The sequence below is a fragment of the Podarcis gaigeae genome (genome assembly GCF_964106915.1).
Source record: "Podarcis gaigeae genome assembly, chromosome: Z".
Lineage (NCBI taxonomy): Eukaryota > Metazoa > Chordata > Lepidosauria > Squamata > Lacertidae > Podarcis > Podarcis gaigeae.
The window spans coordinates 4,563,738-4,582,579 of record NC_139691.1 but is presented as its reverse complement, the minus strand read 5'-3'; the positions used below and the strand labels follow the sequence as shown (position 1 = coordinate 4,582,579).

The window sequence follows — 18,842 nt, the reverse complement described above, 5'->3', positions numbered from 1 at the left end:
TATCAAAATTAGTAGCTCATGGAACAGCAAGAAGTGAAAAGGGAAGCAGTGGGAAATGGAACTGATGACGAAAGGGAGGCATGGGTCAGTCCGGTGACTCCTATGCAAAGTCCAAATTCCCCATTTCCAATGACAGCTGTGTTTCTCTGCCCTTTGAGCCCAGAACAGGAAGAGCTGCCAGCAAGTCACAGGTTACCTCATTTCCAGCTAGAGCTGTCAGGACTAGTTTTAAGGGATTGAATGTTCTGCCAAGGCTGTGCAGTCCAAGGACTGTGCTGTTGTTGACCTGACCTGCCCAACTTCCAAAAAACTACAAGTATAAATTCTGGAGGGAACCAGAAGTACAGGTCATATGTAGAAAAGCAGGGCTCACAGAAACTGCTGAGAGTGGCTTCCCTCTGGGTGTCAGAATGACATACAAGCAGACATCACCATATCTCACAGCTCTCTTGTTTCTGGAGGAAAAGTCTGTCTTGCAAGACTGTATTCTACCTATATTCTTGAACTAAGAGGAAAAGTTGATGGAGCCAGGACAACCAAGACCCTTCTGCCGAGCTTCCACCCTTACCTGCATGAGAACTTTCAAGCGGTCCAAGGGAGCAGTGCATGTTCTTGACACTGCCCCTGCCCCTCCACCTGCAACTAGGTGTCGCCACCACATTCCTGTCTGCCTCTCTTCCACCGTGAACTCATCTGGTACTGTCAGGTTCTCTCCTACATCAAAAATCTGCAAAGCAATAAAGCATGGCATGAGTAAAACAATTTTCTTCATCTGTACTAGGTGTGCATGAGGACTTCCTCAGAGATCTGTTCATCATGCACCTAGATTAAACAATTTAAGCATGGGAGCAATTAGCACTAGTTTACTATTTCAACACCTGCACCTGCTTTATCTGCATCTGCCACAGCTTTGTTCTCCCCTGCATGTGGTTGCAGCTAATAAAATTCATTAGAGGGTATTTCAGAAAATATACCATAGTTGTAGTTCCAAAAATGGGCCACCTGCCAGCCTTGCAATCTGCTGGTGTTCACAATGACTGGCCAAGAGGAACAGAACAGGGGGAAAGATCTAGAGTTCTTCTGGAGTTCACAGCCTAGTTTGATCTCATTATGCAGCAATAAAAGCCAAATTTAATCAAAGAGCATCGTATCACTTTCCAGAGCTGGCAGGTTGCAAACTAGCAGGACCCAGTTGTTTGTGTACCTTGGGTACAAGTCAAGCAGCTTACCTGCTTTCCCACTCCCCGAGAACATTCAGTTTCACCTGTGCCAGAAATTTTAAGAACAAGGCCAGAAGGCACATAAAAAAGCAGAAAGCAACTAGAGCGAGAAGGCAGCTAGCTTTTGATGGAGACTGCTGATAGGAGTCAAGAGCATGGAGCGGGACCCTCACAAATGCAACCATGAGTTTCACATACGTTGTGCATGAAGGATCTTAATTTCTTACCGTTGAGTGCTTCCAGTATAGGATAATCTCAGGAATGTTCTCCACAGGGTGCAACAGGTGATAGTCACGCCATTCATTCCAATCTATTGTCATTGTTCCATTTTTATCCATGCTGCAAGAATCAATTGGGAAGGTAAAATGAGCCAAGAGGAGGAGGTCTGGCATATCAACTCTTTAGCTCCACACCAACCACACAAAACATAAATATTTGCAGGAAAGGACTAAAGAACATGCAAGCACAATTTTAAGAGCTTTATGTATCAGATAGTGTAAAATACTTGGAAGAGCAATTTTCAAACAGTCATGAGGGCAAAAATGTTTCCTGGGATCACAGGACAGCTCATGAGGAACAAATTGTGTTCCATGTGGGGCTAAGATGGCTTCTCCATTGCCTCTCCCCACACCCTCTTCCTTTCACTGGGTCCTCCAAAATTAAATATGTAAGGCTGTGCAAGATGGACATAAGATATTTCACAGGAAGAGTCTAGATTGGTTAATATGTGTGGTCATAAAACGAGTCAGATTAACTAGTGAGTGGCATGTGTAACTGTGTGTGCACTCCCCTAAGTCATCTGCAATTTGTGTCCTTGCTGCCTGGTTATGGTCTGTACAGTGTGGCTTCATCTGTGGAAGGCAAATGAGTCAGTAGATTCTACCTTCGGGCAGCAGGAGGAAGAAGTTTTGAACTTGAGTGTTTTTCCGTCCTTACCAATTAATGTCTTACTAATCGAGAAAGGATTCCCAAGCATGAGACACAGAAGTGCTGGTTTTAACATACTCTTAAGCATCAATTCAACCTTAGCCCTATTGGCTTGCTTGCAGTTACCTTCTGAAAACAAAAATATGTGCTGTGCTTTTAATAGTTACCCCTTATTCTGCATATTTTTCTGCTGTTTTAGGAGTGCTTTGTATTGATTAGCTGTGTAATTTGCTGATATTGATACTGAATTTTTTATGTTTTTATGAGATATACTGGTGTCTGCCTGTGGACGCACCCTCCATCACCACCAGGCTCACTAAAAATCTGCTACACATTACCAACTTAATTGCGGGTGGGAAGAAAAACTAGTACAAAAAGGAAAAGGAGCCAGATAAGAATATACACTTTGATACTTACTAGGTGACAGGACCCCAGAAGTGTCCCGTTCTTATTCTGACAGACAAGGAAGCAGAGGGGAGAATACAAAGAGCAAGAAAGGGACAAATGTTAAAAGTTAGTGCAACATGCATGCAGCTGAAAGCATTTCAGTATGTTAAGTTGCATGCACGTATTAAAGCAGCGAGCACTGGAACATATACCTCAATTTATACCTTAATTTAAGATTATCTAATCTGCAGAAAAGCATTATATACTACAAGGACAGCAATTCCAGAATGCTGGCAAAATCATTCATTCCTCTTGCTTAGCAGCTATTAAGCAAGTTCCCGCTTGGCCTACATGCTACTTGCCTATCTTACAGGACGGAATGTTAGCACCGTAAATCAATTCCTGGCAAGTATGAAGAATCCTTTCCAAGACGGAAAGCTGCTCTCTCATGAATCAGCATTCTGCTTACTTTTGATGTCACATGCTCTTATGCATTCTGGCCTCCATCTGTCCCTACTGCTCCAGCAAAAGATGTCAGTGTATCTTCACCTGTGATTGCTATTCTAGCACCATTTGCTGCTCTAGCATGCTTTGCTATGGACGAAATGCTGCAGAGTTGCTTCAGAGGTTTTATAAGGGGGGAGATATAAAGGAAGAGAAGGGAGACAAAGCTAACACCTTACACCATGGTCGCCAGAGTGAAAACACTAGAGCCACCTGCAACACTTACCTCTTGAGAATTCTCTCAGCCTGCTGTTCAGAGATCTTGACTCCCAGATCCCGAAGGGACTGCACGATCTCCTGGGCGTCAATGCAGCCTGTAAAGATGACAAGTAAGCTCTTAGCTTTATGAACAAAACAAAGCTGCCAGACAACCTGCAACAGAATCCCTTCGCTCCCAATAAATAAACCAAAATATGCATACCATCATTCTTTTTGTCTAAGCTCTTGAAAACCAGTCTCAGTTTCTTTTCATGGTCTTGGAGATAGTGAACGAACTCCTCAAAGTCCAGCTGCCCATCTAGGTCCTTATCTCCAGCTTTAACGATTTTCTGTATGAAAAGACATAAAAATAACATTACAGGCGGTGACCATTTTAGGCACGCCCAATGGACACACAACTGCAGACCTGTGGATCCTTTTGGACACAGAAGAGGGCAGAACAAGGGACATAGCAGGGCAGGGTGCAATTATACATGCCCAATCGACGCAGACGGGGGCTGGGAACGGAACCCCTGCACAAAATGATCTCTGCTTAGACTTCATTTTGTTGCCTTTTTATATAGCTGTGGCTAGGGAACAGGAGCTAGGAGAATACATAGCACACCTGTTTTTGAACAGCCTCACACATACTGTAAAAACTAAGAATCCACAGCCCTACTGCATCAGGCCAATGGCACATATAGCATCCTGTTCTCACAGTGGCCCACTACATGCCTATGGAAACCCTAAAAGCAGAACTGGAGCACAGCAGTCCACTCCCCACTGCCAGGAGCTCTTAAATTTAACCAAATATGTTTGATACCAGTTGTGCTGGTTTTTTGAGAGACAGTGTGTGTGTTTTCCCCAAACACTACCAGACTACACCTTGTCTTAAGATGCAAGATCAATGTCATGGGCTTGAGAGAAGTGAGAAGAGAAAGAAAGAGAGAGAGAGAGAGAGAGAGAGAGAGAGAGAGAGAGAGAGCTAGTTCTTCTGTAAAAGCTCCTTGCTAGGCACTGGGTACAGAGATGTCATCATACTTTGCCTCTGAACAGGGAAGCAAGGAAGTTAAACCACACCAGCTACTAGAAATAATGACTGACCACCAAATACACACACAAGCTGAAAAGAAATGTCAAAAAGCAGCTCTGAGGCAAGCATGAACTGATTTGGTCACCCTGCAGTTATGCACTTGTGCAAGATACTGGGGAAAACGGGATTTTAGAAGCAAAGTGTATATTTACAGAAGAGATTAAGAGATGGCAAAGTCATGTTGTTAATAAATAAGGAAACTTCATCCTTAACATTCCTTTTAGCAGGAAACAGCACCTTGAGCCTTGCCCATATAGGCAGGTAAGCAACTAAATGGCTGGGTCAATAACTGCTCTGCTACCACCTGTTTTGCATAGAGAGCAGGAAATTTGTTAAGTGAGATAATTATATGCCGAAAAGCACCCAGCAAAGACCAGCTGGCTCGTCACAATGGCTCAACTGGGCTTCCTGCTGATCTCCACACAGCACAAGGCTATGAGTCGCTGATGCCTGCATTAAACACCAGTCTACTAGGCTAGAGTGCCAAGAAACAGAATCTGTCAATACCTAGCTTCACTTGCAAGACCATGAAAAATTATTAAAAATAGAGGAATGAGTTAGCATACTGCATTTTTAATAATTAGGCTGCTGATAAATATGTTCCGTATTAAAGTAATAAACGTTTCATATTGTATAAGAAACGACTCCCCTGAGAATTACGCTAGACATAATTTGAAATGCTCCTTCCTCCCCTTCCCTGTCCCCCTTATTACTAAACTTAGGCCTTCATATAATTTAATACCCCTCCTAACCTAAACTTAATAAGGACAGCCGGTCACCATCTGCGGTGACCTTTGAGACTTCCAAGGTGGATCTAATCTGCAGACAGACATGTGACAGTTGTAAAAGAAGAGAGATAGAAGGGGTAATAATTTGTAAGCTAAAGATAGAAGGCAATCTCTGGCATGTCATCAGATAACTGCTAACGAGCCAATTCAGGGTTTCCCAATACCACATGACCCTTTGGGAGAGGCAATGAAGCATTGCGGTCCCTGTAAGCTGGTCCTGGAGAAGCCAAAAACGCACCCCTTTCTGTAAAGGATACTGCAGCGGATACAAGGCAAAAGGGGGAAATGTCTGCCAATGAGCACTCCCAAATGCTTCTGCCAAGTAATCTGCCCCCACTGAACTCACATCTCTGTGATGCAAACGATTTCTAAAATTGTAAGTCTGGGCTCACATCACGGTCAGTGCTGAAATTCTTTCCTACATGTGCACTGAGTCTGCACATTAATCTTCTTGCACGGAGAAAGCAAGACTGCTAAGGCCCCAATTGATGCAGGTTTTAAGGTTACTGTACTAAACAGTGTGTTGTTCGTACATTTCTGATATTTACATTTTAAAAAATCAGTCTGCTTCCATGTATCCCCTCAGTCATTGTCCTCAGCCCCATCCAGTGTCTCCATGTCAGCAAAAGACTTCTGCTAACCACATTTGAATGCATGATGCTACAAATTGCAAGGCTGTTGGATTCTAGCCTAGTCAGCATTCATCAGTGCCTTGATAGCCATGACATTGTGACACACTGCTAGTGTGAAGGTCCAACAGAACAATGTGAAAGGAAGGGTCATATTGGATGTTGCATGGCCAATCTTATTGCCCTGATGCCATCATACACTCTCCTTCAACCATGGCTGTTGAATAAGTGCTAAGAGCTTGCCTTTGCTTACAAGCAAATTAATGAGTAATTAACTCATTTACCAAAATCTGAAGCACATCTGATAATATGTTTGTTTCAGTTTGGGGAGGTGCAAGATGCTGGCTTTCAAACACTAGAAAGAGAATGAAGGAAATAACTGGGGAGGGGAGGGAAGAGAGGTCTGAAGAAACCCAAATTCCTCATGAAAACCAGCTAACTGGCTAATTTACCAGAAGCCTGTTGGGACTGCAATGATGAAATGAGGAAGATTCATAATCAAGTAGGCGACTTATCACCCACAAAATCCTCTCTGCATGTGCACATGAACCCTTCTATTACTTACTATCTTTATAGCAGCAACTACTGCATGTTGCCATGACTGGTAACACTGCCAGAGGGAAAGGGCTGCAGCTCAGTGGTAACACATCTGGTTTTCATACAGAAGGCCCCAGGTTCAATTTCATTTTTTTTATTTATTGCATTTCTATCCCTTCCCTCCAAGGAGCTCAGGGTGGAGTACATGGTTCGCCCACTCCCCATTTTATCCTCCCAGTAACCCTGCGAGGTATATTTTACAAGGTTGTTACTGTACTTCATCAGATCTTAACCTATTTGTAAGAATGGATTCCAAATATCACTGAATTTGAATATACACTTTGGGGCTTCCCCCCACTCCCCCCTTTGTTTTCCCTTCTGCACAGGTTCTGTTTCTCTTTTTCTTTTTCTCTTTTTGTTTGCACCTCACCATGTTTGATGCACATAACACCAAACCCTGCGAGGTAGGTTGGGCTGGCCGAGGGTCATCCAGCAAGCTCTGTGATTACGTGAGGTTTCTCCCAGGTCCTAATCAAACACTTTACCCAATACGCTGCCCAGGCACCTCTAGCTAGAGCTGGGAAAGATACCCTGTCTCCTCCGCTGACAACAGCATCAGTAACATTGAGCTAGATGAAACACTGCTCTGACTCTGTGTGAGCTTCCCATCTTCCCTATGGAAACAAATATGACACCCCTTATGTACTTATGTTTTAAGCCAGACCAGTACAACACATGATCCACCAAATTCAAAACAGCCCACCAGATGTGCATTGTTGCCTGACAGGTGCTTAACAGCTCCATTTATGCCAAAGTCTTGTTCAGATACTTCATTCAGACACTGCTGGGCTGTATTGGATTACAAGTTGTGCAGGCTTGCTTTTAAAAACTTATGGTCTCCTGAACTTTCACATGAACCCTGGGTTGCATCCCACTAATTTCTAGTCAAAGTAGACCAATTGAAATGAATGAATTTAAGTTAGCCATGTCCATTAATTTCAATGGGCATACTCTGAACAGAACATTGGCTGTCTGAACTGAACTTCCTGTGTTAGGAAAGTTAGGTGGGAAATGAAGAGATGAACTGATGCTGCCTATTTCCTGCCACCAACAATGCCACCCAGCCCCGGATATGCCTCCTCTTCACCTTAAATGTCCCTGGTACATCCCTCTCCACCCTCTTTATTTGCATGTAGCTCAGTTGTAACCAGAAAAGGCACAGCCAGTTCCATCCTTCAGAAGAGTCAAGGACCTGGCCAAAATTGCTGTGGAAAATAGGTAGTATGAAGCAGAAGGCAGCACAAGGGCTGAATGTTGGAAATGCACCAGGTGGGTTTTGAAAACCTATTACATCTCCACACAATCTTCCATACTGTATTTACATTGCAAGGAAAATGAGAACTTGTGGAGGAAGGGCAGGGAAGATGACTCACCAATACTCTTTACACTGAAAGCTGCTATAGAGCAGCAGCTAATAACTACCCCAAGCTAGAACCTGCCTCCAGAACAGAACTGGGCTTAAACTAGGGAAATACCCACTTGATCCTTGAAGTTCACAGACTAAACTTGAGGCATTGACCCAGTCCCAACCAATTTTACCTCGCCAGCCTGTTGTCCAGATAAAAGGAGTGGAAGGCAACTATGTGTGCCACCCTCAACTCCTTGAAGGCATAGAGGAGGTCATACTGAACAGATTAGAACAATTCAGCTCACATGCATTCTTTCATACCTGCTTCCATTGACGATAGGTGGAGAACTCCTGGGAAGGGATCAAAAGGCTCAGTCTGAAGATGGGCTTCAGATTCTCAGGAAGCCCCTTCGACTCAAAGTACTCAAACTCTGCCTGGGACTCGCCGAAAGTCGGCACATAGAGGCACAGGCAAAGCATTTCCCCCAGCTGTGCTCAGGCTCTCTTGTAAACCACCCAATTCCGCTCCTTTCTCGTTTCTCGTGCTTGAGAGGAAATGCCGGCAAGACTCATGACACATGCCTATGAGCTGTCCTTGCTGTGCTGTGATTGGCTGCCCGAGCCCTGCCCTTCTGCTTAAAAGGGAAGCTTGTGTCTCTCAAGCCCTTCCCAGCCACCCTGGATTCCTGACAAGTGCGTGTGAGGCAGCTCCAGATTGCTCAATCCCTGCTTTCCCCTAACGTCACTTTCACCGGCAGGCTAGATTAACCCTCTGCAGCCTCTTCTAGGCTTCAGAGCTGCTCTAGACAGGGCTATGTGACAGTTCTACTTTACTGGTATGAAAAAGAGTGAAAGCCCTATGCAAAAGACACTCAGGAAACCCAAACTGTTATCTGAACATCAATTCGTATGGGAAAGGCTAATAGGGGACAATGTTTTAAAGGGAGGGAGGAAGAAGAGACCCAATGATTCCTCACTGAAGCAAATCTGATCCTGATTTAAGACAAAACACAAAACACTTTGGGACACTACCAGCAGCAAGATAAAAATACAACAAAGCCATCAGGCATTTCAAATGCCCTCTGAAATAACCATGTCCTTACACTGCCACCTGAACCCCACTAAGGATGAAGCCTGATGGGTTTCTTGCGGGAAGGAGTTCCACATAAGCAGATGCCACCACTATATAATAATTTATTCTTTGTACCCCGCCCATCTGGCTGGGTTTCCCCAGCCACTCTGGGCTGCTTCCAACAAAATATTAAAATACATTAAAATGTCACACATTAAAAGCTTCTCTGAAAATCACTAAAAAACAACCCAGCACCCAGCCTGTGTACCAGCCCCGGCTCCTCTCTGCTGTGGTAAGGTGTGAAAGGTGAGCTCAACAGGATATGCTATGCCACCTTCTGTGATGGCTGTATGAAACAAGTGGCCTGTGTGTTTCAGCTTTTTAAAGAGGAAGGGAAAAGAACCACTAGGTGAGAATGAGCAACTCATTCAACTGCTATACATGTTTGCATTGAAGTATACTTCAGGCAGCACTGGGTACCTTGCAGTGGCCAGTGTTCTACCAAAAAAATTAAATCATTTTATAAACAATATTCTGATTTAATATTCAATAGGGGGATCAGGCAAAAGAGGTGTAATTTGTTACTCACACTGTTGTGAATACCACAGAAAAATTAGGATGTTACACCCACAAATTAACATTACACATACACATTTGCATACCATAGTTCTAGCGTCAGGCTCAATTCACTGACATGGTCAGGACTTTTTTCCAGCAGGAACTCAGTCGGTGCTATTCCCATTCTAAGAGAATGAGACAGAAAGAGGTGAGTTCCTCTTTTTCTAGAAAAATAGTACTGAACATGGTTAATTTCCCATTTTGCAGCCATTCACTTTGAACTGTGGGGGAAGCAAGGAGATAGCATTCACAGACAGGAACCAGCTGCTAGCTATGGAATTACAATTGCTGAACTCTGATCCTTGAGCGGCCTTACAAGACTGTGGGATGGGACAGTAGCTGAGCAGTATAGCCCATGTGCTGCGTGCAGAAGTGCCAGGTCCAACCCTTGGCATCTCTAGCTAAAGGCCAACCCAGGTGCCAGGGCTGGAATAAACTCTTCTGCCCGAGATCTTTGAAAGCTGCTGCATGTCAGCATGTACATAATACTGAGATTGACAGACAAGCAGTTTGAATTAGTGGCCTGGTTTACATGCCATTTGAAGCACAATTAAGCTGAACTGTGGTTTACAGATGCATGTGCAGTGTGCTTGTGCACAGGACTGAAATCGTGCCTGTTTTGCTCCCCCACCCAACCACACAGCTGAGAACCAAGCCATGATTTGGCTTAGCCCTATGTCCAAAGTCAGGGACGCGGGTGGTGCTGTGGGTTAAACCACAGAGCCCAGGACTTGCCGATCAGAAGGTCAGGGTTCGAATCCCCATGAAGGGGTGAGCTCCTGTTGCTCGGTCCCTGCTCCTGCCAACCTAGCAGTTCAAAAGCACATCAAAGTGCAAGTAGATAAATAGGTACCACTCCGGCAGGAAGGTAAACACCGTTTCCGTGCACTGCTCTGATTCGCCAGAAGTGGCTTGCTGGCCACATGACCCGGAAGCTGTATGCAAGCTCCCTCAGCTAGTAAAGCGAGATGAGCGCCGCAACCCCAGAGTTGGTCACGACTGGACCTAATGGTCAGGGGTCCCTTTAGCTTTACCTTTATGTCCAAAGTCAGGTAGATGGCTTATCTCTCTCCAAATATACCACAAGCTGGAACCAAGACCTTTTCTTGGGGGAAAATGGATCCTACTTTTGTTACATAAAGTTTAGTTAGAAGGGCTCCTCAGGGTCATCTAGTCCAGCCCCTTACAATGAAGGAATCTCAACTAAAGTGTCCATGACAGATGGACATCAAACCTCTGCTTAAACCCATTTTTAAGGCTGAAAGCAGGAAGTAGTACTGTAACAAAACTGTACTACTAAACTGAACAGAGCCTCAGAGGCAGAATTAAACAAAAGTTGCCATGTGTCTCGCAGAATTATCTCATGAACGCAAATTATACCATAAAGGTGGAACATTACATTGTGGGGAAACTACACTGTAATAAATCCTGACAAAATAAAGTTTAATTATGTCTCCACAACTTGTATGTTCAACTGGTAAGCAGTTTAATTATAGATGAAAAATAGGAAAAGCATTTCCAACCAATTTGTCCGTTCAGAGCCCTTTTAAGTTATCATTCCAACAGTTGTGCCCTTTCATGTCTGTTACCTAACATGGATTAACCTTCTCTCCCCCCTCCACCTCTGACGTCTATTCTCCATAGCAAACAGGATCTTGTCTCAAAATGCCAGATCCTCTTAGAGATCAGCAGCAGGCTGCGCAAGAGGGGGGAAAAGCAACCCGAACTTCACCTCACTTCTGCCAACCAACGTCTAAGTGCTCTCACCCAAGTGAACTCAAAGTGCTGCCACTTTCTGGTGTTACGTCTGCCAACTAGGTGAACAGAGCTAAACTCAAGACAAATATTTTAGTTGTGATAGCTAGAAATCTAAAGCTTGGGTATGAGCCCAGCACCCCAGGGACCAGAGACGTCACTTTTTTGTTCAAACTGAAGCTCATGCACATTGCTTATGACAGTTTCGTACATTTTTTTTACAAAGTAATCTACCTCTACTTGGAAACTGGTAACCATAGTTGGAATGTGGAAAAAGTCATAAGGGAGTTTCACTGTTCCTGTAGCACTAATGGGCTGTACCAATAATGTGACAGGTCAAACTATACAGTGATGGGTTAAAACTCCCCAACTAGGTCACAGCCCAACCTACAGCAAGTCACACCAGCACTGGCTTCACACAAATAGATGGTAAAAAATTAAAAAATGAGTGCCAAATCTGAAAAGGTTCAGACATCTTGTGCAATAGACAGTTTCCACTTGGGGCTGTAAAGTCCTTGGATTCTGTTGCCTACCCAGCTATGAAACTCACTGGGTGACCTTGACTTTGAGACAGTAACTCTTTCGACAACCTACATCACAGGATTGTTCTGACTGGACCCAAGAGACCCAATGCACCACCCTGAGCTGCCTGGAGAAATGGTGGGATATTACACAATATTATCCATTCCAATATAACAAGGGATTTTTGCAGCTTTTTAAGGCCAGGCACACTCAAGTTCCATTTAGCTCTAAATGGTTTTTGAGAAATCTGCAACTATGGCAGTTCCAATTACCCTTTGGTATGACTGGTGTGCTGTTCACTTTGTAAATATTTTCCACTGATTTGAGTTTTTGTATTTATAAATGCTTTCATTTTGTACCATCACCCCCATGGTGATGTTCCCTCATATGAAAACTCAACCAGCACCAGGATTGACACACGTAGTTATCGCAAGCTGCTCTTCTCACATCAGGTGCCAGTACCACTCTTGACTCAGTCCCACTAAATTATATCCGTTTCATTTTACAATACCTCCCTTCTCCAAAATAGCCTGATTCTGACCATCAACATTTGGCATCCCTGGAATGGAATGTTGCAATTCCATGCCGGCAAATATGGTGGCCTCCACTGGTCATGTTGGGCGGGACTGGCTGAGCAAGGCAACATTCAGAGAGCACTGGCCATTCCTACTTGCTATGCCACAGAGACTGAAATCCTACAGAGAATAAAGATGCCAATTTAGGATTCTGCTCACAAAATAGACCCCAGAAAATGTTTGGGTGGCCATTTCAGATGCATCTTTGTGTGATTATCACGCTCACAGTCAGAAACTTTGTAGTGAGGTAACATAAGGATTCAGTATGACATTTTGCTTTCCCCATATTTACATACCTACATAATTTATGTAGCTGCCCCATAGCAGAAGTACTGTAGGAAGCCTATGTGGTGTAGTAGTTAAAGAGTGTCAGACTAGGACCTAGGAGATCTGGGTTAAGCCTTCACTCCATCATGAAGCTCACTGGGTGACCATGGGCCAGTTATAACCTCTTAACCTACCTCACAGGGTTGTTTTAGGGATTAACTTAGGACTGGGGTGAATCATGTACTCTTTGGAGAAAAGGGTAGGATATAAATGCAATAAGTAAGCTCTTCTGCTTACCCACTTAAGAAAGCTGGAGGGTCAGCCAGCTGGAGATGTCAGTTGTCTACCTAGCATCCAGAGATCTCTATATGGTTGCAGTTGGACCCACCTGGCTAATTTTGAACTGTGTGGATGCAGAATTCTATACACTTCTCTCATTGTCCTTACTCATCTTCTTTCTAAACTAAAAAGCCCCAAATGTTGTATCCTTTCTACATAGGTGAAAGCCCAGTGGTAGAGAGAACCTGCTTGGTACGCATTAGGTCCCAAGACCAACCCTTAGCTTCTCTGGGTAGGGCTGGGAAAGCACCCTGTCAGAAATCCTGGAGAGCAGCTGCCTGTCAGTGCACACAACACTCAGCAACAAAACCAATGGCCTGGGCTCAGAGTAAGTCAGCTTCATATGTTGGGCTCTAACTCAGTGGTAGAGCATCTGCTTTGCATGCAGATGGGCCCCAAGTTAAATCTCTGAAATCTCCAGGATAAAGCTGTGAATGCCATCTGTCCAAAACGTTGGAGAGCTGCTGCCAATCTGTGTAGACAATACTGACGTAGATCGACCAATGGTTTGACAGTATAAGACAGCTTCCCATGTTTCTACAAGGGAACTGATCCAACCCCTTAATAATTTTGGCCGAAGCCACTTGTGCCTCTTGTCTAGATTCAATGCTGGGTCAAGCAGACCTCTCCCACCCCTGACCTCTGTTACAGGGTACAGTTGCCACATCAGGGACTGTAGGAACAAACAGTACAAAAAGAAATACATTATTTGACACCTCAGTCAAAAAACAGTTGCATAAATCAAAGCTTCAAATTGGTTGACAAAGAGAAAAATTTTCATGAGAAAGGAACAACTCGACTCCAAAACTGACCTTTTTTAACTGCCAGCACACTGGTGGGGATTTGGACATGATGGTTTTGTGCCAATATATCATGTGCCAGTGTATCATGTGCTCATCACAATTTCACCGTAGGAAAGAACAGTCTATTCCACAGGTCATCTTTGTCACAAAACTTGCCCAACAGTAAGGATAAACAAAGCCATCCCTTGCTGGACTTTGAAACTGGCCTTATTTAACTACATAATGTTTATTTGTACTTGGGTCATCAAATAATCCTTGCCCAACCGAATGCCCTCTTATATATATTTTTACTACAACTACCACTACCATCATCCCCAGCCAACATGGAGGACCTCAGGTTGGGAAAGAATGCCCTAAAGCAGTGGTACCCAATTAGTTAAATACTGTGGACCTCTTTTTTTCAAATTCAAGCCATGGATCTCCTACTTTTGAAAAGTTTGATATCTCTATGGGGGTTTTTGTTATGTGAATGATGCTACGGACCCCCTAGGTTCAGTGTTCGAAATTAGCCAGTCACTAGTCGCTTCTTGTGACTCAGGATCGTCCCCTTGCGACCAAGTGGAGGTTTCCTATCACAAGGTTTGTGACTAAAATCTCTGCCACAGGACAGCAAGGGAAATGTCACTGACTGAGCAAAAGCTGTTATCAGACAGTGGTGGGAGTGGGGCCTAGTCCTACCTGCAAGTAACACATGAACAGGGCTATAAAAGGAGGAGGAATCAAGATAATACTGCCTAGGATTTTTATGACAGTAAGAGCTATTTGGCAGTGGATCAGACACCCTCTGGAGGTGGTGGGCTCTCCTTCCTTGGAGGTTTTTAAGCAGAGATTGGATGGCCATCTGCCATGGATGCTTCAGCTGAGATTCCTGCATTGCAGGGGCTGGACTAGATGACCCTTGGGGTCCCTTCCAACTCTACAACTCTAATTTTATGTACAGTTTTCCTCACTCCTAATGTAAGATATCTATTATTTCATTCTGCTTACAAACCACTAATAACAATAGTTCTTCAGGTGGTGTACAAGGTAACACTGACAAACTTAAAAATCACAATTATATAAAACACCAATTATAATGCTATAGAAACACAACTGTAATTTAGTCAAAGCTAAAACAAAGTAGGGAAGTAAAATACTGCAGCACTAAGCTATAAGAGGAAGCAATTTTAAAAACCACACAGCTAAATCACAACACAATACTAATAACTAAAGGGCCAGAGCTTTCAGTCATAAACACCTTCCCCTACCTAATTTGGCAATGGCATTCAGAAGCAATGTTAGAAAATCAGATATATAAGCAAAGTGCCAAATGACTCCTTAAACCAAGGTTACAGTCAACTACATGGAATGTCTAGTTGCCATTTTTGGACAAGACAGCTCTAAAGTCTTGTTTTCAAATGATGCATTGACTGTGATTGGTTATCAATTAAAACTCTGGCTAGTTCAGATGACGACCTTCAGCTAGCATAAGAACTCTGAGAAAAGTCACTTGATCCAGGGACATTCCACATATATATTGGCCTATTCCTACCTCTTTTTCTTAATGGTGACACAGACCATTCATAACGTGAGAATATTCTTCACAGTTGTGAGCAGGGCAGTGGGGTAAGTGAAGACAAGCTACAACAATTAACTGTAATGTTTTTTACTGCTCCTGCTCAGGCTGCACAGAAAAAGCATTTTGGTTCCTGAAATTCATTCTGATTATGCAGATAAAATATAACTGGTAGAATTCTACAGGATGCAGTATTAGTGTGTAAAAACAAGATCCAATGTAACCGTGGTTTAAGGAGCTATTTGGCACCTAACCTATGTATCTGAGTTTCAAACACTGTCCTCAGGCAAGCGGATGGTGGAGATGTCAGGCACTATCCTGGTACCCAAGCATCTTCACTTGGTTGCAAGTGGATAACCAGGAGCAAAATGTGCCTGACACCTGCCATCATGGTATTGAGGAAGTCTCAAATAGAGTGGTACCTTGAGTTGCATACGCTTCAGGTTACAGACGCTTCAGGTTACAGACTCCGCTAACCCAGAAATAGTACCTTGGGTTAAGAACTTTGCTTCAGGCTGAAGTGGCAGCGGGAGGCCCCATTAGCTAAAGTGGTGCTTCAGGTTAAGAACAGTTTCAGGTTAAGAACGGACCTCCAGAACGAATTAAGTACTTTACCTGAGGTACCCCTGTAATGATTTCAAAGCAAGGGAAGCTACGATGTGTGAAGAGGTACGCCTTCAGGTATCAAGGTCCCAAAATGTTAAACATACTTGGTGATGTGAACCATGTAGAGTTTTATAGCAAATAAATGTTACTATATTTCTTATTTGAGGGTAGTATTTTTATGTTGTCTCTGAAAGAGCAATGGAAGCCAAGAATATACAGCGGTACCTCTGGTTACGAACTTAATTCGTCGCGGAGGTCCGTTCTTAATCTGAGGTACCACTTTAGCTAATGGGACCTCCTGCTGCTGCCAGTGCGCAATTTCTGTTCTTATCCTGGGGTAAAGTTCTTAACCTGAGGTGCTACTTCCAGGTTAGCGGAGTCTATAACCCAAAGTGTTTGTAACCCGAGGTACCACTGTAGTCCCCGAATCTTTGAAGCCTTTAACCAATGGCTTCTTTGCTTGACTCCTTTCTCAACCCCCTCCCCTCCCTAGTTAAGTTTTCTTGTAGAGAGTGCACAGTTCCTCTCTAACTGCAAGCTGAGATGCCAACATAGCTAAGGAACATCTAACGTATCCAGGGGAACAAGAGCAACAGGCGGGACTTTTTCCAGTCTAACATTACACTAGCAGCATTCATTTCATTTTATCCAGAAAGTGGAATAAAAGAAAGCATGTTAATTGTCACGTATGTTCTCTAACACACTATGTGTATGTTTTTTACTTATGTTATGCCTTTTCATAAAATCTAATGTCCAATAATAAAGTTACTACACTAAAACTATACAAGAAATTTAACAGTAATGTACAGTGGGTTGCGGGGAGAGAGTACAAATACTAAAGTTTGTGCAAACTGGTTTTATTACTTGGTGCCTAAAACTTAACAAGGAAGGCTGATGGAGCTAGCTAAGGAGGGCATTCTGAAATCTGAGTGTTGCAATAGAAGAGGCTCTGCTTGCAATATCCTCCTGCTTTATAAAGCCTCCAGAATTTCATATGGAAGCAGGCACTTTGTTTTCCAGCCAAAAATGTGACTTTCCAAGCCTGACATTGTCAAAGAACGACCTTCAAGAAGGTCCAATAGTAACCAAGAGCATTTGCGCCACTCACAAAAATTGTTTCCCCAGCCCATAACAAAGATCTAGTGTGCTTAATGATAGTTGGAGAAAGAATAATCTGGAACAGCTTGTTTGCTTGAAAAATTAATGAAGGCTCTACCCTACAGGAAAAGATAATTTCAATAGAAAAGATGCCAGGAATAGCTTTCAGAATGATAAACTCTGGATGTAAAGAATTTACATTTTTTTCAATTTGCATTTTTTCAAGGGAGCATCCAAGTTTAAAGACCAGCAACACTGCTAATTTCTGCCCTTGCTGGATCCTGAACCAGAGTTTTCAACACAATAAGTCTGCTGATATATAAATTATCCTATTATGTAAACTAACAAATCTAAGCAATAAATTACTGGCTGTGGGCTTAGATCATTTCACATTAATTTTAAAGGTGCTTTTTTAAAAATATGATTGCTTCAGTTCTATCCCCCTGCAAGTGACAATTTTAAAATTGCATTGACTATAGAGGAAAGTTATATGTGGTCCTCCAGCTTTTGTGTAATACATTTAGCACCCCTCACCTTTGAAAGGCAGGTTCCCATATCAAGAAATAAAAGGTTCACATTAACACACACACACACACACACACACACACACCCTCTCTCGCCAAATAACATTCTACAGTACAGATGAACATCTGAAAGTCTACAATGAAGTCAACTCTTAACTTGAATACAATATCAGGTTTTTGTAGCCAAACACAATTCAACTAAAGTGCCAGTATCATGCCCTCTCAAAGCTTCGTAATTTGTTCCACAATTATTGTAATGAGTGTCTCTAAAGATACAACAATGCCAGAAGCTTCAAATCCCATTTATTTTGTAAAGCACAACCATAAATGTGTTTGAACACTGCCTGGAGATTTTAAATATTAAGCAGTTTAGAAATACTTTTAAACAAACAAGCACAGTAAAATAAATTACGCACCAAATTTAACATCCCAGTTTCTATCAAAATAACTTCTGCCACTCCATAATATAGATTATTCACCTATGTAATATAATCTTTCAGCGCTAGTGCAACCTTTGTCCCTAATAATAGCTTTGCCATCAAGCCGCTTCCATAAACAAACATTTCAAGAGGCAAACTACTGGTATTCACTATTTATCTTTTCCTCCAACCGCGCAACCAAGTCTTAGCATCCCACATCCTTTATCTTTTACAGCCACATCGCATTCACACACACCTGTCTAGGCTAGTGAAAGTCATTCCCACAGGGAAGGATGGTGGTGAATAAAAGCAACAATACCTGTGTGAAATGCTCTGCGGGTCCAACTACCAATAGAATAGTTGGTCTCCTTTCAGTGGGATTGGTCTCTTTGTTGAGCGGTTTCCCCAGCATCTTTGGTCCTTGGTCCCCAGGGCGGGGAGCTGGAGATTCCTTTGCCTCATTCTCCTTTCCTTCAGCAGGGCCTTGACATGCAGCCCTCGAAAAAAGGCAAGAAAAAACCTGCCAGAGGGACTGCAGCATCACTTATCCTTCAACTAGAGCCCTGGTAAAGAAGTCACTGCAGACAGTGATTAAAAAAAGTGAATGCACTACCAAGTATCCTCTTAAGGGAACCGCATCGCGGCAGTGCTTCAAATACAGCAACGCCAGAAGGGTTGCAGCCGCTTCCTGCCTTCAAAATTGCTGTACTGCTGTCGTGTCTGGCGTCACAAGCAGTTTACTCTAATAGACAATGAAAGAGAAAAGCACAAGTCTCCTAGCATGAAGCAAAGATGCTAGACATTACAGAAAGCCTGAACAAAAGAATGCAAAGGCACTGCTCTTAGAAAGCTTGGATAACAGATCCTTTCACTCTAGACAGCTGTAGCGATTTAACCTGTGCTTCCAGCTCATCCAATACACATCAAAGGAACAGAAGCCCTGAGCATCCAGCCTGCATTCTCACTGCAGCAGTGCTCAGCCAATCACTGTTTCTAAC

General features: G+C 43.2%; 1 protein-coding gene across 6 annotated transcripts in view; it reads right to left on the bottom strand.

The window, feature by feature from the left end:
- The window catches only part of SLC25A25 (solute carrier family 25 member 25), a 40,665-nt gene that overhangs the window by 5,996 nt on the left and 15,827 nt on the right, over positions 1-18,842 (bottom strand). The window contains exons 1-6 of one of the 6 annotated variants that reach the window (XM_083721810.1): positions 18,164-18,504; positions 3,460-3,586; positions 3,265-3,352; positions 2,565-2,600; positions 1,448-1,559; positions 569-727 (exon numbers count right to left, since the gene is read on the bottom strand). In XM_083721810.1, the coding sequence (XP_083577936.1) occupies positions 569-727; positions 1,448-1,559; positions 2,565-2,600; positions 3,265-3,352; positions 3,460-3,586; positions 18,164-18,385 (744 nt within the window). In that variant the 5' untranslated portion in view covers positions 18,386-18,504. Of the gene's footprint in view, positions 1-568; positions 728-1,447; positions 1,560-2,564; positions 2,601-3,264; positions 3,353-3,459; positions 3,587-8,012; positions 8,340-18,163; positions 18,822-18,842 lie in introns of those variants that run through there. The other 5 variants (XM_083721811.1, XM_083721808.1, XM_083721813.1 and 2 more) reach the window with 5 other exon arrangements.